Genomic DNA, 25,512 nt, shown 5'->3' with positions numbered 1-25,512 from the left:
CCCCGGACAAACCCACGGACCTTTCTCATGCAACTCCTGCAAATTCAACGGCACCGACAACAACTCCGCTACGATCACACCACAGATATCCGACCCCAACCACCTACAATGCATCTTGCTCAACACCCGATCGGTCCACAGGCACGCCATTGACCTATGGAATCTACTAGACACCATCTCTCCGGACGTCGCCTTCCTAACAGAAACATGGATGAACGCCTCTTCTGCCCCAGACATCACCATTGCCATCCCAGAAGATTACAAGATCATACGCAAGGACCGTACCGGCCACACAGGAGGAGGAATCGCTATCGTCCATAAGAAATCCATCCACATCTCAACCAGCTCAGACGTCAATCTCGCCAACTCTGAACACCTTCACTTCCAGATCCACATCGACCCCAAGACCACACTCAGAGGCACCCTCCTTTACAGACCTCCAGGACCCCGCGCACAATTTAGTGAGGACATCACGGACTTCATCACTCCACACGCGCTCCCCTCCAAAGATTACATCCTTCTGGGAGACCTCAACTTTCACCTTGAAAAGAACAACGACCGCAATTCCACCACCCTTTTGGACAACCTCGCCAACCTCGGACTTAAACAACTTGTCACTACCCCCACCCACATCGCAGGTCACACACTCGACCCTATCTTCACCTCCCGCAATCATGTCTCCTTCAGCCACACCACGGCTCTCCTTTGGACTGACCACAGCTGCGTTCACTTTACCTACAACAAGCCCAAACCCAACAACCACCCCCAACCAACTCTGCAACGAAACTGGAACAAAATCACCATCGACCAGATCTCCTCATCGCTTCTTCTAAACCCCCCAGCCCATTCCTCAAACCCCGACCAAGCCGCCACCAACCTCACTCTATGGTTATCCAACTGCGCCGACATCCTAGCACCACTGAAAAAACGACAAATCAAACTTGGCAGCAAGAAGGCCTCCTGGTTCAACGATGACCTTAAGAAATCCAAGAAACTCTGCAGCTCCCTTGAGAAGGTCTGGAAAAAAGACCCAACCACCAGCACCAAGGACGCCTTCAAAAACGCCACCCGCACACACCACCAACTGGTCCGAAATGCCAAGAAAGCCGCTTTCAAGGACCGACTAGACGACAACGCCCACAACAGCAAGGAACTATTCAACATCGTCAAGGAATTTGCCAATCCTTCTGCCAACTCCAACGACATCACCCCCTCTCAAGCCCTCTGCGACTCCCTAGCCTTATTCTTCCACAACAAAATTGCAGACATCCACAACAGCTTCGACAACCAACCTGAAGACCAACCCAACCATCCCCCTGCAGGACCCCCACCTCCCTTGAACACCCTCAATGACTGGAAACCAATCTCCACTGAGGACACCATCCGTCTGATGAACTCTATCCACTCAGGATCCCCCACAGACCCATGCCCTCACCACATCTTTAACAAAGCAGACTCCATCATAGCACCGCACCTCCGAGACGTCATCAACTGCTCCCTCGACTCCGCAACATTCCCGGAAAGCTGGAAACACGCCGAACTCAGCGCCCTTCTGAAGAAACCCACAGCTGACCCCACCGAACTCAAAAACTACCGCCCTATCTCGCTCCTTCCATTCCCAGCCAAAGTCATCGAGAAAGCGGTCAACAACCAGCTCGCCGCCTTCCTCGAAACAAACAAATCCCTCGACTCCTCACAATCCGGCTTCCGAGCCAAGCACAGCACTGAAACCGCCCTCATCGCAGCGACAGACGACATTCGAACTCTCCTGGACAATGGAGACGCAGTCGCCCTCATCCTCCTTGACCTCTCCGCAGCCTTCGACACAGTCTGCCATAGCACCCTTCTACAGCGCCTCAAGAACATCGGAATACAAGGAAAAGCACTGGAATGGATCACCTCGTTCCTCACCGGAAGAACCCAGGGAGTCCGCCTCCCACCATTCATCTCAGAGGCCACTGAAGTCATCTGCGGCGTACCCCAAGGGTCCTCACTCAGTCCCACCCTTTTCAACGTATACATGAGCCCCCTCGCGGCCATCGCACGCCAACACAACCTCAACATCATCTCCTACGCGGATGACACTCAACTGATTCTATCACTCACCAATGACCCTAGCACCGCCAAAACTAACCTACACGAAGGAATGAAAGAAGTAGCCGAATGGATGAAACACAGCCGTCTGAAACTGAACTCAGATAAAACAGAAGTCCTTATCTTAGGTACCTCCCCCTCTGCCTGGGACGACTCTTGGTGGCCAGAAGCCCTTGGAAAAGCACCCATCCCGACGGACCACGCTCGGAACCTGGGCGTCATCCTGGATTCCTCACTTTCGATGAACAGACAAGTCAACGCCGTCTCTTCATCCTGCTTCAACATTCTTCGCATGCTCAAAAAAACATTTCGTTGGATCCCCACCGAAACTAGGAAAACGGTCACTCACGCTCTGGTCACGAGCCGACTGGACTACGGAAACACCCTCTATGCCGGCACTACCGCTAAACTCCAGAATAAACTCCAACGAATCCAGAACGCTTCAGCCAGGCTCATATTAGACATCCCGCGTAAAGAACATATCTCTGGTCACCTGAAAAACCTCCACTGGCTCCCTGTCAATAAGAGGATCACTTTCCGGCTCTTAACCCACGCACACAAAGCACTCTACGAAATCGGACCCGAATGCCTCAACACACGACTGTCCTTCTACACCCCCTCCCGCCAGCTACGATCATCCAACCAAGCCCTTGCCACGGTACCTCGCATCAACAAAACCACCATGGGAGGTAGATCCTTCTCCTACCTGGCAGCCAAAACCTGGAACCCACTTCCCACTTACCTTCGCCTTACTCAGAACCACCTAGCATTCAGAAAACAACTTAAAACGTGGATATTTGACAAGTAATTCACCACCCCTCTTCAAGCGCCTTGAGACCCTCTGGGTATGTAGCGCGCTATATAAATTTTTTGACTTGACTTGACTTGACAGGATGTGTGATTATTTTTGTTACTAAACCGCTGGTTGGCAAGTAAATCATAACTGCTTTTATGTTTGTAATCCGCTTATATTTTTGACTGATACAACATGAGCCTTTCTAGTAGCGCATTGGGGAAATTACTGTTTCTGGGATTCGTATTAAAGTAACACTTGCACAGTCCAATAGCGAATGTTAGTCAGAATGTAAATAAGTTATTCTCCGTATCACACTCATTTTAGGCATTGCACAGAAGTTGCTTCCACCAAGTGGAGGTCTCTAAAAGAGGCGTGCATATGCAATTAAGGAGGGTTGCTTAAACATGTAACTAAATGTATGTCACAATCACATCAGTGCACATCCTTGTTCAGTCTCTATTATCCAATAGGCAATCTGCCTTGTTAATCCAAAAAGTCTCTTGTTGCTATACAACCACTATTCTTTCAGTCCACAATAGAAATGCACAATATCCGGTAATCCACAGTTTTCTTTATTAGTTCTTTCTCTTGTCACAGCCGACACGCGTTTCGCCCTACGCGGGCTTTTTCAAGGCAAGAAAACTATTCAGTTGAGCAGCATATGTTCTAGAAGTAGTCTAAAAACAGGTTGGCAGGGGACGTGGCTAGCAGCCGATGATGGCGGCAGCAACCTAGAGAGGCTCCCGTAGCAAGGCGGCTTCCCGCAACAATCCGCAAGCCTATCCGTTCACTAATCGTCCCAGAAGGGGTGTCCTGGGTGCGGCGACCGAACGGCAACCGCAGGAGAAATTTGGGAGCTCTCCGGCCCCGGGAACAGGACGAAAAATAGACTTAGTCCGTCGCTGGCGAGGGGCCTAAAGACACGAGTACAGCCACGGTGTCGAGTCGAGCCCTTGGCCGGGCGGAAGTAGACCCTCCTCGGCAAGATCGACAGGAAATGCCCGCTGGCGGCAGAGCTCGACACCAGCAACTCGCCGGACTGGCGGCTCCCCTTTGAACGCTTGGGCTTCTGCGCTACCTGCCCAGTGGCGCCACGAAGCAGTACTTTACAACGGCGGCCGGCCGAGACCCGTAACTTACAGCGCAATAGCTGCCATTTTGCTCTGGCCCGCCGAAGCTGAGTCGGGTCCGCTGCTGCCCGAGACACTACAACTTCATCAGCGACCGCTGGCCTGTTCCTGAACTGAATCGCTTGACTGGCCACCTCGGCACGACCAGCTGCGGGCGGTCTGCTCACCTCACCGCAGAAGGTGTCTCGCCGTAGAACCAAAATGGCGGGGAAAGGGCCACGGCAAATCGCTGCTCAGGCGAAACTCGGCAAATTCGCATACGACAACCAGGCACCCACTCAGCCTGAGCAGCGCAAGTCTATCGGCAAGGGTGCGGACAATGAAGGAACAAAAAAGGCTACCCTGGATGATGTCCTACATGCTCTGGAACAAGTTCAGGCGACGGTAGGCTCGACGGCCACCGAGGTGACCCTCATCAGAGCCGACCTCCAGAAGATGGGCGAAAGAGTAAAACAAGTGAAAGTGGTGGCTAAATCCCTCATAGAGGGTGTCTCGGACCTACAGGTGGCTGTGGAAAAACTACAAGCAGACAATAAACTCTTGAAAAGCAAGCTGGACGACCATGAGGGACGCTCCAGACGCAACAACGTCCGCATTTTGGGGGTACCGGAATCTGAGACGAAAGGGGCCATGGACTTGTACGTAGAAGACCTAATAAAGACCCAACTGGCCCCAAAGGGGCTCTCCAACTTTTTTACAGTGGAGCGTGCACATCGGGTGCCCGGCGGGACGCCCACGCCAGGAGCTGCCCCTCGTCCCATCCTAGCAAGACTTTTCAATTTCAGGGACCGAGACACTATTCTCCAAGCAGCCAGGGTGGCACCACCTATCCACATTCAGAACTCTCGTATATCCTTCTTCCCGGATTACACAGCGGAGGTCACCCGTAGGAGGAGAACTTTCTTGGAGGTGAAGAAAACGCTTCGTGAACAGGAATTGCCATATTCCATGCTGTTCCCAGCCCGGCTGAGGGTGGTGGCCGACAAGAAGGTCTGTTTTTTTGACTCAGCGGAGTCAACGAGAGACTGGCTGGAGGGATGGCGCACGGTGGACCGCACTTCTAATCGTCGACGCAACAGGCCTGAAGACGACGGCCGACCAGGCTCACGGTCTTCAGCCAGGGGAAGCGCGAGCGAATCGCCATCACAGGAACAATCCGGGGCCACTGGGGGCGAATGAAACTCGCATGTGATAGACTGGTTGGACTCTGGCTCTCTCCCATAAAGATGACTGTTCTCGCCGTTCATGGACGCTGACCTGGACATCCCGAAGGCGGCAGAGGGACCGCCTGCTTTGGGGGACACTCTCCCCTGACGCGCAAGTACTCTGTTTTTGGAATGGCATAGCGCTCTGCTGAGTTGGGGTGGCGGGCAGTTGTAGGTCCGTTTGGCAGGGAGGCAGGGTGGGAAGGGATGGGGGGGGTTGGTTCTGTGTTATGGGAAATTCACAAAGTCGATCTCGACCTGTACGATGCGCTCCGATTGTTAATGTACTATTGCGAGTGCGATTGATTCACTGTAGACTAATTGAGTGTCTGATTGAAACTGATGGCGGGTGAACAACTCAATGCCGCGAGGGTGGATGAGACGCAGACGAGCGGCTCCACTCTCCGGCTTCTTGCTTGGAATGTGCGAGGCCTGGGTGATAAGGTAAAGTGCGGCCTAGTCTTGTCAGAGGTAAAACGCTATAAACCAGACCTAATACTCATGCAGGAGACCCACTTGGTGGGTGGTGCTACCAAAGCCTTGGACAGAAGGGGGTATAGAATGCTGGTCCACTCCGAATTTTCTACTGGTTCACGGGGCACGGGCATACTGATCAAAAAATCCTCTCACTTCATTTCCCTTAGTACTAAAACTGATACTCAGGGATGTTTTGCGGCGGTGGCAGGGCAGTGGGACGGTCGCCCATTAACAGTGGTTTCAGTGTACATCCCACCTTCCCTACACTCGGTGATGCTTCCGGCCCTGGGAGACTTCTTGCTGTCCCTCCCAGAGGGGGACATGCTCATAGGTGGGGACTTCAACGCGGCTGCGGATCCGCAGCTCGACAGGTTTCCGACGCCCGCTCTGCCGGGGGGTCCCTCCCGGTTTCGGCGGTTCCTGGAGGCACTGGGGCTGGTGGATGTTTGGCGCCACGTTCACCCAATGGTCCGGCAATACACGTTCCGCTCCACAGTTCACAACAGTCTATCTCGAATTGACTACTTCTTGGCTTTAGGGGATGGGTTACAGCGCATAGATGAGGTTGATATACACCCTCGAGGCATTTCCGACCACTCACCACTGACTCTCACCGTCACCTCACGGACACGGTCCCGTCGCCGCATATACCCCATTCATGCCTCCTACCTTAAAGTCCCGAAGATCAGGAAGGCCCTTCAAAAGACCACAGAACACTACTTCGAAGACAATGAACCAACTGCGGCCTCTGCTGAGATTCTCTGGGAGGCCTATAAAACAGTGTTACGGGGACAGGCAATAGGTTCTATAGCGACACATAGAAAGGAACAAACTGCTGAACACTCTGCCCTCGAGCTCCGACTGCGCGAAGCCACTAATGCTCATGAAGCCGACCCCACGGACGACACGGCACACACTCTCTCACTTCACCAGCAACTGTACACAGATCATGCACGCCTCACGACACAGGGACATATCACTGACACACAGAACCGGGTATACGATATGGGAGATAAGGCGGGGAAAATGCTGGCCTGGCTTGACAGGAGAGGGGGCAGCTCCCGGGGGATTCAGCAGGTGAAGGATGGCGATGGCACGATGCTAACCGACCCCGATCAAGTGGTGGAGGCATTAGCGTCCCACTTTGAAAAAGTATATACCCCCGAGCGAGAAGTGACCTTGATAGCGGCCCAATGTGCCTTAAGCAATTTAGACATCCCCACGCTGCAGCCGGAGGCCGGAGCCGACCTGGAGGCGCCGTTTACCACCGATGAACTTCGGAAGGCCATTGGGGCCCTCCGAACCGGCAAGGCACTTGGGCCAAACGGCATTCCAGTTGAGTGGTACCAGTGACTCGCTTTGCCCACATCTGCTCAAAATGTATGTGGAATGTCGTGGAAAAGGAATACTCCCGCTGGACCAACGGACGGCCACGATTGTGGCTATCCCTAAGCCCGGTAAGCCTCCAGAGGAATGCTCATCCTACCGCCCTATCTCTCTGCTAAATGCGGAGAGCAAAATCTTAGCAAAACTCTTGGCCAACCGCCTAATGCCGCATCTACCCGACCTTGTCCACCCAGACCAGTCAGGATTCATGCCCCACAGAAACACCGCGCTCAATCTTAGAAGGGTGCACGGGGTGTTGGCGAGGGCGGATTGCATTAGCGATAGTGCAGCCATACTGGCCTTAGACGCGAAGATGGCCTTTGACTTGGTGGAGTGGGCCTACCTCTTTGAAGTCCTCTCACACATGGGATTTGGCCCGACCTTCATCTCCTGGATAAAATTACTGTACACAGCGCCAGTGGCACACGTGGTGGCGAATGGCCACATATCCCGCACGTTTCCGCTTGGCCGTGGCACCCGGCAGGGCTGCCCACTTTCTCCCTTGCTCTGTGCACTCTCCCTAGAACCCCTGGCTATTCGCATCAGAACTACCCCCCTACTCAAAGGGATTCAATGGAGGGAGGGATGGGAAGACCGCATGTCTCTCTATGCAGACGATATGCTGGTATACCTAACAGATCCAGAGCATGGCGTGCCGGCCCTTTTGCGCCTCTGCAACAACCACGGCGAAGTTTCAGGCTACACCATCAACTGGAACAAGTCGGAATTGTATGTCCTGGCAGGAGACCCCCCAACACTTGGCCCGGACTGCCCTCTGCGGCTGGCCGGTTCCTCATTCAAGTATTTAGGCATTCACATCACGAGGGATCCCTCCGAATACAAGAGGCTAAACCTCTCGCCACCACTGGAGCGCCTCAAACAAGACGCAGACTTCTGGGCGGGGTTGCCATTAACGATGCTGGGGAAAGCAGCTCTATTTAAAATGAAGTCCCTACCCCGTTTCCTATACATTTTGGTTAACACTCCCTACCCGGTAGCGACGGGCTACTTTAGGAAGGTTGCAGCGGTGGTTTCCGGACTACTATGGGGCAATCGCCCTGCACGCATAGCCCAAGCCAAACTCTGCAGAAGCTGGTACGAGGGAGGCATCGCACTCCCACACCTGCATCTATATTACTGGGCTGCGCAATTCAGGCCCATTAACCAGTGGCTACATGCACCGCAATCCGACCCGGCGTTCCAGGCAGACAGGGCACAGTTGGGCGCCAACACCTTACTAGCCCCACTTTATGATCGGAGGAAGCTGAGATCGCTTGTAGGCCCCACTAGGTTAACCGTAGCCACTTGGCATGCGGCCACCGCTGCTCTGGGATGGAAAGGCACGCTCACCAAGCTCACTCCGCTCTGGGACTCGCGTGCTCTGGGCAATCTTCGGTTCAGTAAGGGGTTCTCCCAATGGGATTCCATCGGAATCTCCACAGTGGGGGACATGTGGGAACGAGAGGATGTCATCACCTTCGCCCGTTTGAAAGAGCTTTATGATCTGGGACCACACGAGACATATTGATATGTGCAAATCCGCCACGCTCTGCTCTCGGCCATCCCGGCTGGATCGACTCTTCCTGAGTCCGCCCCGCTGGAGGACCGCCTCCTGACAGACTACATGGTGGAGAAGGCGACCTCCCTCACATACCGGAAGCTACTCAATAACTCTCCAGATCTGCTTATGCCCCTCAAGGCAAAATGGGAGCAAGAGGTAGGCGCGCTTGATGAGCATGAGTGGAATGAGGCAATGGCCTCCCCTAAGGAAGCGGGTATATCGGCCAGGATGAGACTAGTTCAACTTAAAGTCCTCCACAGAACATACTACACTAGAACACTATTGCACCACATACACCGAACCACGGACCCCTTCTGCTTGCGAGGCTGCGGGGAAGAGGGCACCTTCTTCCATACATTCTGGGATTGTCCACGCATACACAACTACTGGCGACAGGTCCTACGTACTGTATCCCAGGTGCTGGAGGTCTCGGTGCTGCCGGAACCAAGACTATGCCTCCTCAATGTATGGGAACCAACAGATCTGTCCCGGTGCGGCCGCCTCTGGGTGACACTGGGAATGATGGTAGCGAAGCGAGACATTGCGCAGCGTTGGGGAGTGGCGGACCTCCCGACAATTTCGCAATGGTCTGCAAACATGGACAGGACGATGGTTACAGAAAGGGCGGTGTACCTAAGCCGGGCCTGCCCTGGCAAGTGGAACAAGGTCTGGTCCCCGTGGAACACATACCGGGGTGATATCTGCGACCCGCTGCCAGAAGATGACCCAATGGACTCAGATGACGATGAGGGGTTGGAGTGAGGGTGGTCGGCTACGGGGTGGGGTCCTTCAAGAAGGGTTTGGGGAGGCAATGTTCTCTTTATGCCCTACGTTAAACTCCAAGATGGACAAGACTTAGTCTTATTCCAGGTGTACTCCCGTATCTATTTAGCAATGTACCTTGTCAACGATCGCAATGTGATTTCCCGATGTTCTGTTGTTTCTTTCGTTCGTTTAAAAAAAAAAAAAAGAAAATGATAACCTCAATTACACTGTAAGGAACATTCGCAACTGTCCTTCATTCACTCTTCTGGCGACCCTTACTGTAATGATTTCTCCGACATGTGCACTGTGATTATTTAAGGCTGTCGTACCGATATGTTACTTACATTTAGCGGCCGGCCCCTCGGGGTTGTAGGCGACATGCTGTGTAAAGTTGATGAAGGTATAATAAAGGTTTTAAAAAAAAAACAAAAAAAAAACAGGTTGGCATTGTACCTCCAAGCCTGTCGTTTTCTTAGAAATTAATGTATTCACTCTAGTTCCATCCATACTCAAGTGTATTGAAAGGAAGACGCGGAACGAAACAAACTTTTCGGCAGCAGCGTACACGACATGACGATGGAACTTATCAAGGCTCCAACTGCTGTGAGCACATAATAATATACCATATATGGATGGAACTAGAGTGAATACATTCATTTCTAAGAAAACGAAAGGCTTGGAGGTACAATGCCAACCTGTTTTTAGACTACTTCTAGAACATATGCTGCTCAACTGAATAGTTTTCTTGCCTTGAAAAAGCCCGCGTAGGGCGAAACGTGTGTCGGCTGTGACAAGAGAAAGAACTAATAAAGAAAACTGTGGATTACCGGATATTGTGCATTTCTATTGTGGACTGAAAGAATAGTGGTTGTATAGCAACAAGAGACTTTTTGGATTAACAAGGCAAATTTCCTATTGGATAATAGAGACTGAACAAGGATGTGCACTGATGTGTTTGTGATATGTGTATGATATTCTATCACACTTTTAGTGGGTAGATTATCGTTGATTTGTGCTTTAGGTGGATGAGCACTACATTTGATTTGCACTCCAACAGAGAAGTATAACTGATACACACCAAGAATATAACAAGGGAGTAATACTATGATGTGCTGATCGTATTTAGCAAAATCTGCCATTTGTGTTTTTTCCTAACTAAATGTATGTGATTCTCATAGTGTACCAAACAAGTGGTATTTTGGTGCCTCTCTGAGCCTTCTGTTATTGCACTCAGTTTTATAACACCATAGACATGCATATAAAACTTTATCAGTGTTCGTTAGCTGCTTGGGATAAATGAGTAACAACAATGATTGTGTTGTAAATAATCAATTCTGCAATTAGTTGAAGCTGTGCAGACCACAACCCCATTCTGCAGGCCCCAGAAAGGTTTAATTCCGAGTGCCTGTCACTCCTGCTAGGTTCACTGTATAGTAGACATGTACACCCCTTTTCTCTCCACATCTCCATCTGCGTGTCTTACACCACATATTTCCTCTCTACCACCCTGTTTCCACTCTCTCCTGAATGTACTTCCTCCCCTCTCGTTCAGTTCATCATCCCCAAACGCACAACACCCACCCACCTATAGGCATTGCATTTTCTTCTACTTACGCCGTGTCGATATATTGACAACTGTGTACCTCCTTCACATCCATTTGCAGAGGATCATGATTGCAACTGGAACACAGGCCCATTGGCATCTCTGCTAAAAACACAGAGCAAAGATTATATGTCCATGTATTCTGAACACCATTTTGACCCACGGATGGGCACTGTGAGAAACTTGCACGGCCTTTGACTTGTACTGCATAGGTCTCGATCGTGGTCTGTTGAACTTCCTCAAGGCAACTCAGTTTAAAACAAGCGGTATAGAAGAGTAATAATACACTACACAATAAAAAAAAATGCAGACAAGTAACATTGAAAAAATAGTTAACACTCTTAAGGAATGTTGGATTAAGTTAAACTTCTAAAATATAAATAGGAGCCAAATCGGGGACATGGATTGATTAAAAAAAAAAAAAAAAAAAAAAATTTACATTAATTGTTTAGCGATTGATCAGTGTTATTTGCCAGCAAAATTCAGTAGATGAATGTGGGGCTCCAAAGGGTCCCGTTTCAGTATCCATTTTAAATAACTACCTGGTCTGAGACATGGAAGGACCCGGCCAACTTATTACCCTGGTTACTACCATCTGAAAATGGTGCCCTGGGGATTTGTGACAGAAAATACTTGCATCTCATGATTTGTTTTAAGGAAAATTGAATGCTGGTGAAAAAATGAAATAAGGATGCAGTTTCTGTAAATTAATAAGTACCTTCCTCATCATCGCAGAAAGACTTATGCCATTTTAAATGAAACCTAAAGATCCATCAGCAGCTGTGGAGCTACTGTAGCTTTGAGTGCCAATTAACAGCTACAGTGCAGACACAATGAGGGACCATTACAAAAGTGAGGCACAACTGAGCACCATGTTTCTCAAAGAAGGGTGCAACATTTTATGTGTTTCTTGTGGAACAGGCTACACAAAACTGATAAACTAAAGGAGTGAATTGAATTGTCATGTTAATGAAAAGATGAATCAATCTTTGCAACCTAATATTGTCTTTAAGGGCTAAAAATGGTAATGAAAGTGTTATCCACCTTTTTGTAATAGATGCTTTCTTACACTTTAAATATATACGGCCAATTTCTTGAAATGTAAAAACATGTTTTAGGCCTTCTTTAGCTCTAGAACTCGTAGAGGCAGCTATGAAAACTATTAAACTATTTTATTCTACATGTTAACAATTGTGCACAGGAAAGTGAAGGGTTGTAAACCAGTTATGTGTTCCAGTAGGTTGCCTACTTCTGGCATATTCAGTGAGATTAAGTTGTAGAATGTGGTAATCTCCATAAGCCAATGTTACAGAAACAATAGCGACATAGGTTGCAACTGCAAATGTGACTTTTCTCTGACTTTAGCAACAAATCTCCGGAGTAGATATTGACCCGGCTAGAGCTAACAAAAATTCAGCATTTTCGTATTGCATAGCTGTCTGATCTTAGCTCTTTGTACTGTGCATTTCATGGGGTACACCCTCAAACTGTTCTGTTTCCTTATTGGGAAAGATATAGTGAAGGTGTGTGAAGTGAATGAGCCCTTTTAATATTTATTTGTTTTGTTTTAAAGACCAATATCCTTATGACAAATGATGATTGGGAATGCTTATTAAGTATAACTTCAGTAATAATGCTTTCACTCTGTATTTAACATGTTGCTAATTTGTAACAATGCCTTGTTTTTACATAGGAATGTTAGAAGACAGCTCCCCAGCTTTATCCCAGCATATACTATTCCTGACCGATTACAAAAGTGTGTGGAGCAGAAAATGGATATACTTGCTTTTGAGCCTTGTGTAGCAGAGGTAATGCTCTTAGCATATATTTAATTATTTTTGCATGGTTTTATGCTTTTTAAGTATTTTGAAGTCATTTACTGTAAATATATGTCTCTTGTGTTCCATGGCTTTATAAGTGGTTTTGCTCAACGGGCAAAGCTGGTAATGCTACATTTAACTGGGGATTCTTAACACTTGGAAATTTTGTGCGGCCAGTGGACTCAAAAAACCTCCCACTTGTCTCTGGCCAATTCCTCATATAGCCTCTAGTGGCGCAACCTCTCACTTTCATGTGTTTTTAGGTCGAGGACGGTAAGCTGCGCTTGCGCAGTCTCGGTCAGAGAATTCATGTTTTCTAGAGTGGGGCTTGAACTCGCCCCTCTTCTCCATTGGCTGGCTTCCTAAACGGAGGCCAGCCATTGAAGGAGAGGGGCGTCACTCTGTTCAAGCCCCGTCTTTTTCCGATTCGGGGCGTGTTTTTTGCTTTCTTTCTCGCTGTGACGTCATCCGTCACTAAAAAAAAAACACGCCCCCCAGTCGCAAAATGTTGGCGCGTTTCTCCGAGGCATTTCTGCTTTGCCTCGGAGAAACGTGGTGGTGTGGAGCGCTCCTCGGGGAGACCGGCGTACTGGCAGCTGAGAGGCCCTACTGGCGCGGGTGAAACCTTTAAAGAATTGCCCCCGAAACCACCGTCACCGCTACTAGCGCGAGTGAAACATTTTGTAAGAATTGCACCCGAAACCACCGTCACCGCTGCTGGCTCGGGTGAAGCATTTTTAAGATTGCCCCTGAAATCACCACCACCGGTCCCGAGTAAACAACCAGATTCAAATTGCCCGCGAGCCGTGATTAACGAGTTGCCCAGCAGGATGTCCGCGTCACACCGAAGAGAAGAGTTGCGCTCGACTCAGTAGGAGCCCTCCTGTTCCCCGTGCAGCGCCCTCAAAGTCACCTAACCCATAGACCGGAGGAGCCTCGCACCGGCACCCGCCTCAATCCCCCCAGGTAATACTTAGCGCAGTGCTGCATTGGGCGGGGGAACGGGCTGCGGGTCGGAAGTTGCCCAGGCAGAAATTCTGAGTCCGGGCTGCCGGGGACTGTATTAATTTGATAGCGGGACCTGTGGGGACACTCCCCTGATCGCGGGGTCTCTCCCCCCTCCCCTGGTAACAATCGCGGCCCGTACGTGCCCAGCATGGCCTTGTGATAACGGGACCTTTTACTCCTGAACTTGGGGTAAATTACAAGCATTTAAATAACCTAACCCCGCATGATTAACCCCAGGGTCCATACTGCAGCTTTGCCGGGTTCAGGACAGCAGCTCTCCTGCCCCCCCCGCCCGTGATCCGAGCTCCGTGTATCCCCCCTAATTGTGCCGTTTCCCCTCGTTGCTTGTTGTGCCTCTGTGCCCCCTGCTCCCTAGTTGCTTGTTGTGCCTTTGTGTCCCCCTGCCCCCTCATTGCTTGTTGTGCCTCTGTACCCTGCTTTTGATCTGGTTTGTGTGCCTCTGTGCCCTGCTTGTGATCCGGTTTTTGTGCCTCTATGCCTGGTTTTTGTGCCTCTGTCCCCCCCTGCCCCCGCGTTGGTTGTGCTTGCTCTCTTGACCCCCCCCCCTTCGTTGGTTGTGCTTGCTGTCCTCCCCCTCCCCCCCCGTTGGTTGTGCTTGCTGTCCTGCCGCCCCCCCCTCGTTGTTTGTGCTTGCTGTCCTGCCCCCCCTCGCTGGTTGTGCTTGCTGTCCTGCCCCCCCTCCCTGGTTGTGCTTGCTGTCCTGCCCCCCCCCTCGTTGGTTGTGCTTGCTGTCCTGCCCCCCGCCTCGTTGGTTGTGCCCTGCTTGTGATCTGGTTTTTGTGCCTCTCCTCCCTGCTTGTCATCCCGGTTTTTCTGTGCCTCTGTTCCCCCGGTTTTTCTGTGCCTCTGTTCCCCCGGTTTATCTTTGTCTCTGTTCTCCCAGTTTTTCTGTGCCTCTGTTCCCTGCTTGTCATCCCGGTTTTTCTGTGCCTCTGTGTGCGTGGCTCTGTCTGTCTGTGTGTGGCTCTATCTGTGTGTGCGCGCGCGGCTCCGTCTGTGTGTGCGCGCGCGCGGCTCCGTCTGTGTGTGTGTGTGTGTGTGTGTGTGTGTGTGTGCGCGCGCGCGGCTCCGTCTGTGTGTGTGTGCGCGCGCGGCTCCGTCTGTGTGTGTGTGTGCGCGCGCGCGGCTCCGTCTGTGTGTGTGTGTGCGCGCGCGCGCGGCTCCGTCTGTGTGTGTGTGTGTGTGCGCGCGCGCGCGGCTCCGTCTGTGTGTGTGTGTGTGTGTGCGCGGCTCCGTCTGTGTGTGTGTGTGTGTGTGTGCGCGCGCGCGCGGCTCCGTCTGTGTGTGTGTGTGCGCGCGCGCGGCTCCGTCTGTGTGTGTGCGCGCGCGGCTCCGTCTGTGTGTGTGTGTGCGCGCGCCTCCGTCTGTGTGTGTGCGCGCGCGCGGCTCCGTCTGTGTGTGTGTGTGCGCGCTTGCGCGGCTCCGTCTGTGTGTGTGTGTGTGTGTGTGCGCGCGGCTCTGTCTGTGTGTGTGTGTGTGTGTGTGTGTGTGCGCTGCTCTGTGTGTGTGTGCACGGCTCTGTGTGTGTGTGTGCGCACGGCTCTGTGTGTGTGCGCGCGGCTCTGTGTGTGTGCGCGCGGCTCTGTCTGTGTGTGTGCGCGCGGCTCTGTCTGTGTGTGTGCGCGCGGCTCTGTCTGTGTGTGTGTGCGCGCGGCTCTGTCTGTGTGTGTGTGTGTGCGCGCGTCTGTCTGTGTGCGTGGCTCTGTCTGTGTGCGTGTGTGCGCGGCTCTATCTCTGTGTGCGCGGCTCTATCTCTGTGTGCGCGGCTCTATCTGTGTGTGTGCGCGTGGCTCTGTGTGTGTGTGTGTGTGTGTGTGTGCGTGCGGCTGTCTGTCTGTGTGCGCGCGCAGCTCTGTCTGTCTGTGTGCGCGCGCAGCTCTGTCTGTCTGTGTGCGCGCGCAGCTCTGTGTGTGTGTGTGTGCGCGCAGCTCTGTGTGTGTGTGTGTGTGTGTGCGCGCGGCTCTGTCTGTGTGTGTGTGTGTGCGCGGCTCTGTCTGTGTGTGTGTGTGTGTGTGCGCGCGGCTCTGTCTGTGTGTGTGTGTGTGCGCGCGGCTCTGTGTGTGTGTGTGTGTGTGCGTGGCTCTGTATGTCTGTCTCTGTGTGCATGGTTCTGTCTGTGTGTGCGTGGCTCTGTCTGTGTGTGTGTGTGCGTGGCTCTGTGTGTGTGGGTGCAAATGCAATAGGTCTCGCATTTGCGAGCGATTAAGCTATTGGCATTGTAAATGACAATGACATTTATTTTGGTTTTAAAAACAAAAACATCAATAAAAATACTGTCATGAGCAATGCCAATAGCTCTAACTTAAAAAATGCGGAGACCATTGCATTGTAAATGCTTGTTTCAAAGACCGATTGGAACCTGAAAAGCTTTCCTTTGTCTAAAGTTCGCTAGCACGATTGTCATTCTTCCTAATTTGGGTGCATAAAGGTGCATTCTTTCTAGCCATTTCTCAAAATGTTGAATAATTAAATCAACAAAAAATGCAATAGCAATATCGCGCTGAATAAAACAAAGTGATATAAAATAAAAACACATTTAATTACTATGCTCAATTGCAGTTTTCATTTATTAAAGAACCTCTAAAGCAGTTCTTTATGCAGCTGATGCACATTTGAAATGTGACTACATAACAACACACACATATAAGATCTTGCCAGGAAGCAATATCTGCTTGTTTATCCCCTCAATCATCACCGCTTGCAGCTAGATTCATAAAACATTTATACAATACACAGATGCTAGGGGAAGCTTCAGATAAAAAATTAACTAATTTGATGTCTGGGAGCACAGATTTGACCAGCTTGGTTATGCTAATTAGATGCTAGTGAACAACCAACCAGACCAGATCATACCCAATCTATTCTTCCACCTATATGCTGGCATAAAATCTAGTACTATAGCGCAGGGACTTTCTGGACTACCTAGGGTCTCGTTTTTATTTTTAAGTGAATAGATGTAGAACTAAAATAGGTGCAAACTGTTTCTTGAGGTAGTACTCCTTCATTAGAATTAGGAAATACAAAGAGAGGAAAACTCAAGTCCTTTTTGTGAAAGAACTTGTTGTGTTCATTTTCAAGAAGTCTTCTTTAAGCCAATCCAATGAATTCAGAATCGCATTGAGCAAAGAATGTCAGCCGGCACGTGTTTTGCCCGTACGGTCAAACCTCCTCCGAAAATATTTACTCTTAAACTGGGCAATACCATCCAGTACTGGGATCCCAGGACCTCTTAAACCTAGAACTAAAATAGGTGGCCTTCTAGATAAGTGATCGTGACATCTATACTGAAACTAAATATATGACCGGCATTTAAATCATAGTATCCGGCTTTTTGTAGGATATGTCATTTCAACATGCAAAGATTAACTATTGTTAGAAAATTGCATGATTAATGTGCAGTGGTATGATGCTCTGTTATGCAGATTATTTTTTAGATCAAATTAAATAAGTTATTTCTTGAGCTGTAATTCCATTTTATATACCTTTGTTATACGTTAATGGGTAAATCCCAATTTCAAACATGGATCGTTTTAATTTGCGCTGATATTTTATTGATTTGATTGTCTCTGATTCCTTTTGTAGTGGGTTTTAAAAACTGTGCAATACAATTAACAGCACACAGGATGTTAGCATCTGTAAATAAGAATGGACACTTGTTACCACTTTAACCATTGGTTAAAATTGGACACTCTCATAAACGCGGTGTTATTCGTGCGGTGTATGTTTTTCTTCCGCCCCTCACACGCGTTATGGCATTTATCATCGAGTGCACCAATAACGTGCTGTATGCCAAGCCTCAACCCGAGGCAACCTCTGGCATTAGTGGCAGTGTCCAGAGATAAGGGAGGTAGGGCACCCAAAAAAATTAAGGAAGTTAAGAAACTAATACTACACCGGTGAAAGTTTTATTAAAAAAGGTAGGTGAAGTATTGCTAATAAAATAAATTGCGGTATAATAGGAGATCGAGTTATTGGATCTCTTTATACCCTTTTGATAGCGTCAACATGTTTCTGCTCCATATCGCCCAGCCGGGTCTACGGAGCATTCGTCAGGACAGGTACACAATACAAACAACAATTAAAAATTTACTTGCACTATTTGTGTAGTAACGTTATATGTCGAATTCTCGCCTTTTCAGGAATTTGTCTGGAAAAAGAAATAATTCTGCATTTAGAAATTAAGTCTTGTGGGTGCAACTATAGCATACAAAAAAATCTCTCACCAATTTGTGGAGAATAGCTCTAATTAACTGAAAGCCAATCATTTAAAATAGGAGGAAAAGAAGAACTGGTATAGTGCTTAGAGGCAGAACGTGGTACTTATGGCTTTTTAGGAGAATCCTTAGTTATTTGCTGCATGGAGCCTCGCATGTTTATGAAGGACTGGCAAGGTGGTTAGCTCAGTGTGGGATTTAACACATGCAAGGCAGAAGGAGTAGGTGCAGCGTTCAATTTAGAAGTATCACACGGAAGGTGTGGGTTTTACAAAGCAATGCGTGCACATATTAGAAAACGCAGCAGTCTTACCTAATGTATTTGCTGAATAAAGCTTCAGTCAGGTGGCAACGGGACTCTCTGGTCCCAGACTGAAACGGAAAGATAGAAGGGGCCTTCAGGTAGAGTTCTTACCTCATGATCATTAAGTGTTTGCCTGGAAGCGGCCGCCATTCTTACCAGCGTGTGGGAAGTTCCCGGCGCTTGTGCTGTCTCTGCCCCCGGATGTTAGATGCCGGTTTCCTGTTGCAATTGTAGGTTGGGGATGTAATAGAGCTAGAGGACAGACTTCACATTTGTTAAAGCAATCGGCAGGTTCAAAATAGAAAACCCCCGTCGAATAATTCAAATCTTTATGTTGGAAAGCAATATTCGTAAATATACGAACATGCTGTAAGTTTCAATGTATTTATTAATGTTTAGGGTCTTCTGCCAAAAGCAAAGTAAATAAGGCTTATCTGATTTGTGGGGAGAGGTTTTAACAGTATCACAAATTAGTGCTTATTCAGGCATAGGTGTTCTGAATTTTTACGAGAACTGGCACCAGGGAATATTATCATTGAGCCCAAAAAGATGGGTTTTCAATCGATCTACCCATCGTTGCTCTTTTTCGAATAAGATTCGTGTGGCATTCCACGGTCTATCTGTTAGCTTTTCAAAGACTGTCCACCTCATTTCTTCGCAATCATGATTTTGGTCAACGAAGTGGGAACAAAGTTTCGTGTTGTTCTTTTTTTAATCGGATATTACTTTTGTGTTCCCCTATGCGGGTCTTGACTTTTCTACAGGTCATACCGATATATTTCTTCTCACATGGGCACTGGATCATATAGACCACATGGGTCGAATTACAATTTGTATGTTGTTTTTGTGTCCAGGTGATGGAGTCGGTAAGTTGTAGTGATTGTGTGATGGTTGTTAATTTGCACACTTGACAGGAGCCACAGGGATAGTGTCCTGTGACTGGTGACATTTCTAGGCTTCTCAGATCAGTGGGTTTGATTTTGGGTACGATTGGACGGGTGTGGACAAGTAGATCTTTTAAATTCTTTGTCCGTTTATTTGCAAAGCGGGGCTTTGGCCAGGTTTGTTTTCCCGTACACAGAATAGACCAGTTTTTATTGATGAGTTTTTGCACATCATATGTCGCAGGACAGAAGGTTGTTACGCATGTTACTAGATCCTGGTTGGGTTCTTTGTTATTGATTTGTAGGAGGCAATCCCTTGGCTGGTTTTTAGCTCTTTTACAGCACTTTGTGATGGTTGCTGGGGTGTAATCTCTTGATTTCAGTTTTCTGCACAGTTCCTTTGATTGTGTTTCGTAATCCGTTTTTTTACTGCAATTTCTTTTGAGTCTTAAAAATTGGCTATAAGGTAGGTTGTCCCTGAGGGCTTTTGGGTGATAGCTTTTATAGGATAAAAGGCTGTTTTTTGCTGTGGGTTTCGTGTACGTTTTTGTTTCCAGCTTTCCGTTTTCTACAAAGATCGTGAGATCTAGGAATTCCAACTGGGTTTTGCTCATGGTGTAGGTGAAATTCAACCACTTGTCCCTCTCATTTAGCCAATTCATAAAGAGTTTTAGGTCTTGGTTAGTGTGCCAGATCAATAGAATGTCATCTATATAACGTTTCCAGTATAAAATACTGGAAACGTATGGGTTAGTTTCATTGAGGACAAAGTTGTTCTCAAACTGGCTCGCATAAAGACCCGCCACCGAGGGGGCAAAGGAACTGCCCATAGATGTTCCATGGGATTGGAGATATAAGTCACCGTTATATTCGAAAAAATTTTCAGTGAGTGCTAAACGACAGCACTCCAAGACAAAGTGTCTGGGTGTCCTGTAGGTCCACTCCTCCATATATAGTTGGTCTTCTAACATTTGGAGAGTTTCCTTCTGTGGGAGGCTGGTGTATAGTTGTTCCACATCCAGTCCTACCAGTACCATAGTGTCTGGGTCAAATGTTTTGTTGGATAGTTGGATGAGTAAATCCCGGGTGTCTTTAAGGTAGGTGGGTGTCTTTTGTACCATGGGTTTTAGGTACTCATCAGCGAATTTAGATAATGGTTCTAATAGAGAGCCAATCCCCGAAACTATGGGGCGTCCTGGAGGGGGGACTCTGTTTTTATGAGTCTTGGGAAGGGAGTAAAAGAACGGTATTTTTGGTTCTTTGGTTGTCAAGTATTCTGCTTCTTTTTTGGATATCCAAGAGTTGATTTCAGCCTCATAGACCATTATTGAAATGGTGTTCTGGAGTCTGGGAGTAGGGTCCGTTAGTATCCGTTGGTAGAATTTTGTATCTGCCAAGAGGTTTAGACATTGTTCGTCATATCCTTGTTTACTTAGGATACTTAGGATAACGATTCCTCCCCCTTTATCTGCAGGTTTCAAGATAATTTCTGTATTCTGCTGCAGTTCTTCTAAGGCTAGCTCTATTACATCCCCAACCTACAATTGCAACAGGAAACCGGCATCTAACATCCGGGGGCAGAGACAGCACAAGCGCCGGGAACTTCCCACACGCTGGTAAGAATGGCGGCCGCTTCCAGGCAAACACTTAATGATCATGAGGTAAGAACTCTACCTGAAGGCCCCTTCTATCTTTCCGTTTCAGTCTGGGACCAGAGAGTCCCGTTGCCACCTGACTGAAGCTTTATTCAGCAAATACATTAGGTAAGACTGCTGCGTTTTCTAATATGTGCACGCATTGCTTTGTAAAACCCACACCTTCCGTGTGATACTTCTAAATTGAACGCTGCACCTACTCCTTCTGCCTTGCATGTGTTAAATCCCACACTGAGCTAACCACCTTGCCAGTCCTTCATAAACATGCGAGGCTCCATGCAGCAAATAACTAAGGATTCTCCTAAAAAGCCATAAGTACCACGTTCTGCCTCTAAGCACTATACCAGTTCTTCTTTTCCTCCTATTTTAAATGATTGGCTTTCAGTTAATTAGAGCTATTCTCCACAAATTGGTGAGAGATTTTTTTGTATGCTATAGTTGCACCCACAAGACTTAATTTCTAAATGCAGAATTATTTCTTTTTCCAGACAAATTCCTGAAAAGGCGAGAATTCGACATATAACGTTACTACACAAATAGTGCAAGTAAATTTTTAATTGTTGTTTGTATTGTGTACCTGTCCTGACGAATGCTCCGTAGACCCGGCTGGGCGATATGGAGCAGAAACATGTTGACGCTATCAAAAGGGTATAAAGAGATCCAATAACTCGATCTCCTATTATACCGCAATTTATTTTATTAGCAATACTTCACCTACCTTTTTTAATAAAACTTTCACCGGTGTAGTATTAGTTTCTTAACTTCCTTAATTTTTTTGGGTGCCCTACCTCCCTTATCTCTGGACACTGCCACTAATGCCAGAGGTTGCCTCGGGTTGAGGCTTGGCATACAGCACGTTATTGGTGCACTCGATGATAAATGCCATAACGCGTGTGAGGGGCGGAAGAAAAACATACACCGCACGAATAACACCGCGTTTATGAGAGTGTCCAATTTTAACCAATGGTTAAAGTGGTAACAAGTGTCCATTCTTCTTTTTGATTACCAAACAACTGTTACCGGGGTGATGAATGGACCGTTTACCCTACTCCCCAATTTTTGATTAATAGCATCTGTAAATATACATAAACTGGCCTTAGTAAGCTCAAGCACATTGCTCTGATTAAGATTATTGCTAGCACGATTCGGAGAACAAAGTGTATTCAGTTGTTATGTGCTGGCTTGTCACAAGGATAGACTATTTCAAAGAGAAATCATTCTTACGGGAAATCTAACATGGTGGTCCTCAGCAGAATAAAATCATGTGAGAAGGCTTCTCTCTTATGTGTTAGTAACCTATAGCAATACCTCATTTGTACTAAGAAGTTGTGACTGACTATTTTTCCCTCTGTATCATCTGGATATTCTGACCGTCTGAAAAATGACTGGTGACCAAGCATCATGTGTAGTTTCCCCATCCTACTTTATCCAGGAATGTTCAATGTGTCATCTAACTAAAGGATGCCCCTCCGTATTGCTTGTATGAGGCTTACTTTTGGTTGCACCATTCTGCCACCCCAAATAATAAAGGGAATGGTTTTATCTTCTCCTCAAAGTGCATACGGGCTTGTTCGTGGAGTAGAGAATAGTTTGGCTTTGATTTTTGAAAGTACTAAAGGGCTTCTGAGAAACACATTTTCTTCATTTTGCATACCAAATTAGCATTCTCCCAACATCCTGTGTTATATATGCGATTAGAATGCTTTCATTACAGCTGCAATTGAATTCCCTCCAACTTTGCAAGTGAAAGTGAAAATCACATTATCGGACTTGCCCCTCTCTGCAGGGTGGGTGTCATCCCCAAACATTTTTTTGCCTTCACTCTCCAGGTTTCTGAACCTGTGTTTTTGGGCTTTTAGGACTCTGTAAACTTTACCACTACTAACCAGTGCTAAAGTGCTGGTGCTCTCTTTTAAATATGGTATTACAATAATAATAATTCCTATTTGTATAGCAAGAACATATCAGCCCCTTAAGGTTTTCAAGGTGCTGGGGGACATCGGGGAGATTAGGTGCGCTATTGCCCAGAGTCACATGATGCTGAGCTTAGCTCCTGCCGGTTCCAGGGTTTGAACCATGAACCCACCAGCTCTGGAGTTAGCTGCTCCTGCTGCTGCACCACACGTCTCTCACGTAAAATTAACTTACACTCAGTTGTCATATTTAATATACTTGTAAGTCTGTAGTCAGGTGGCACTACATGTACCCAGTACCTGAAAATAAATGCAACTAATGAGCATGCAGCACTCTGTGCCACCCACTGAAGTATCCCTTTACACATGGCCCAGGCCTCCCATTGTTGTGTATGTGTGCAATTTTGAACTGCCATTCTGACTTGGAAAAATAGACCTTTTGCCATGCCTAACCTTCTTTTTTAAATACATGCATCACTCCCTAGGGTAGGAACTAAACAGCCCATAGGGAAGGGCAAAGTGGGCCACGTACTTTTAATGTTTACATTGCCTGGTAGTGAAAAATTCTCAACTTAATTTTTCCCTACTGCAAGGCCAACCTCTCCCATAGGATATTATTGGGTACCCTTATTACATTTAATAAGTGATACTTTTCAATGGGGAGCAAGTAGGAATATTGAATTTGGTGTCTAAAGAATTGTAATTTAAAGCCCTGTTTGATGGTCAGGTTGGATTTTAAGTCACAATTCTGAAAATGTCACTTTTATCCCAACCATTTGGTGCTGGCAGCCTGTATCCTGGGTCACATGACTAGGTGTCTCTAGCAGTTGATCTATGTATATTGTTCCCAGACAGTGATACAAAGGGGGAGTAGGTGTTGTTAGAATGTGTAATCTCTGATCAGGGGAGTAGCTGTCAACTAACCCAATTGCACATCACAAAGCCTCTGCCTGAGCTCACTCAGAAAGGGCTTGACATAGGTATTTTGTGTCCCTAGACAAGCTAAGGCCAGGGCAGGTAGGCAGGAAATTCCAAACAACTCTGGGGATTGAAACCTCCAAAACCTTTGCATACTTAACAGCTGGCACCACAGTATAAATATTGGACTGTCCTACCCAAATCTTGAGTACACTGGACCTGTGGAAGACTTAGAAGGACTGCTAAATTGATGCCTTGCTACTCTGCTGCCTATTTGAGAAGGACTGGACCTGCATCTTAAACACAGGACCCTCTGAGAGTGACTCAAAGTGCTATTTGGTTGGCCCTCTGATAAGAGCCTCAGTGACAAAAGTCTACAACCACCGTAAACCTAACACCTGGACTCTGTCTGTTTTGAATCTTACCCCGCAAGTGGTGCCATCCAGTTCTGGACCCTTGAAAGTGTACCTGAAGGTGTTCTGCCATCCCAGCTGTGGTCCTCATCTAAATCAATGCTGAGCAACGCAAAGCCCTGCAAAGCCTCAGCACTCTGCATCATCAGAACTGATGCAGAGCGATGCAAAACCACGCCAAGCTTTGCCGCACAGCTCACCGGAACTGACAGTTTTCTAATTTGACTTTTTTTGTTTTGGCTTCAAATAATGTATTAGCCCCTGAACTGATGCCCCCCACATTGTGGAGCCCTTTTTGCCCTTTTTGCCTATTGGGGTAGTTTGTGCTAAGGTCTAAGGGCTAAGGGCTTCATAACATTTTTCCTCATAAGCTATCCAAATTTGCATTCTGGGGATCCTAAGAGTACCCAGCGTTTGTGGACTTCCCTATAGGGGACCGAGGAATTAGCCAAAATACAGCAAAATGTTGGGTTTTTTTGGGAGAAATTGGAAACAGGTGCTGACGAAGAAAGAGTGTTTTTTTTCTCTGCAAATTGTATCAACTAAGGGTTTCCTGTGCTAAAATCACCAGCACAATTTTCTTCAGTTTTGGCATTTTAGTGGGACATAACCTATTTTTGGCACATTCAATCTTCTTCCTGTCAGTGGTAAAAATTAATGTGAAACCAGTAATGGATCGCGGAAAGCTATACATTTCAGAAAAGTAGACCACATTTTGAATACAGCAAGGGGTCATTTGTGTAGATCTTTCATAGTTTTCTTATATAAAGTAACAGTTCAAATAAAAACGTTTTGAAAACAAGTTGAAAAATACAGCCATTTGTGCCTACTTTTTCACCCGTTACTTCTTCTAAACATGACAGAGGATTAAAAGCAATATACCGTTAAGTCCACTGGACCCTTCTGGTTGCGGGATATACAGTACTTGTAGGTTCACCAAGAACCCAGGGTTCACAGAGCCAATAATTGAGCTGCACCTTGCAGTGTTTTTTTTTTATTGTGTACCGGGTATACAGCAATTTACTTTCTAAAATATAAAGAGTGAAAAATAGATATGAAGGGAAACTATGCATTTCCGAAATGGGAACGACATATGGAGTTTAGAAGCAATAGTTATTTGCACAACTCCGAATTTGTGGGTACCTATACTTGAATGTGAATTAGAGGGCATTTTTGAAGGCCTAAATGCATAGAGTCAATTGGTAATAACACTTGTTCTACTATTCTGAGTTCCCCTAAGTCTCCAGATAAAAATGGTGCCTAGTGCCCGCAACCATGAAATAGCCGTAACTTGGTCACATCACATTTTTTCCTGTGAAAACTGACCCTTGGGTGCATCTAGCAA

At 47.5% G+C, this 25,512-nt stretch overlaps 1 protein-coding gene across 2 annotated transcripts in view; it reads left to right on the top strand.

The window, feature by feature from the left end:
* Positions 1–25,512, top strand: part of MOV10L1 (Mov10 like RNA helicase 1) — a 1,040,774-nt gene that overhangs the window by 196,625 nt on the left and 818,637 nt on the right. For both annotated transcript variants that reach the window (XM_086967454.1, XM_086967456.1), the window contains exon 9: positions 12,711–12,825. In XM_086967454.1, coding sequence (XP_086823580.1) covers positions 12,711–12,825 — 115 coding nt within the window. The remainder of the gene's footprint in view (positions 1–12,710; positions 12,826–25,512) is intronic.

Source organism: Lissotriton vulgaris, chromosome 1_1 (genome assembly GCF_964263255.1).
Source record: "Lissotriton vulgaris chromosome 1_1, aLisVul1.2, whole genome shotgun sequence".
NCBI lineage: Eukaryota > Metazoa > Chordata > Amphibia > Caudata > Salamandridae > Lissotriton > Lissotriton vulgaris.
This window is presented reverse-complemented; position numbering and strand designations above follow the sequence as displayed.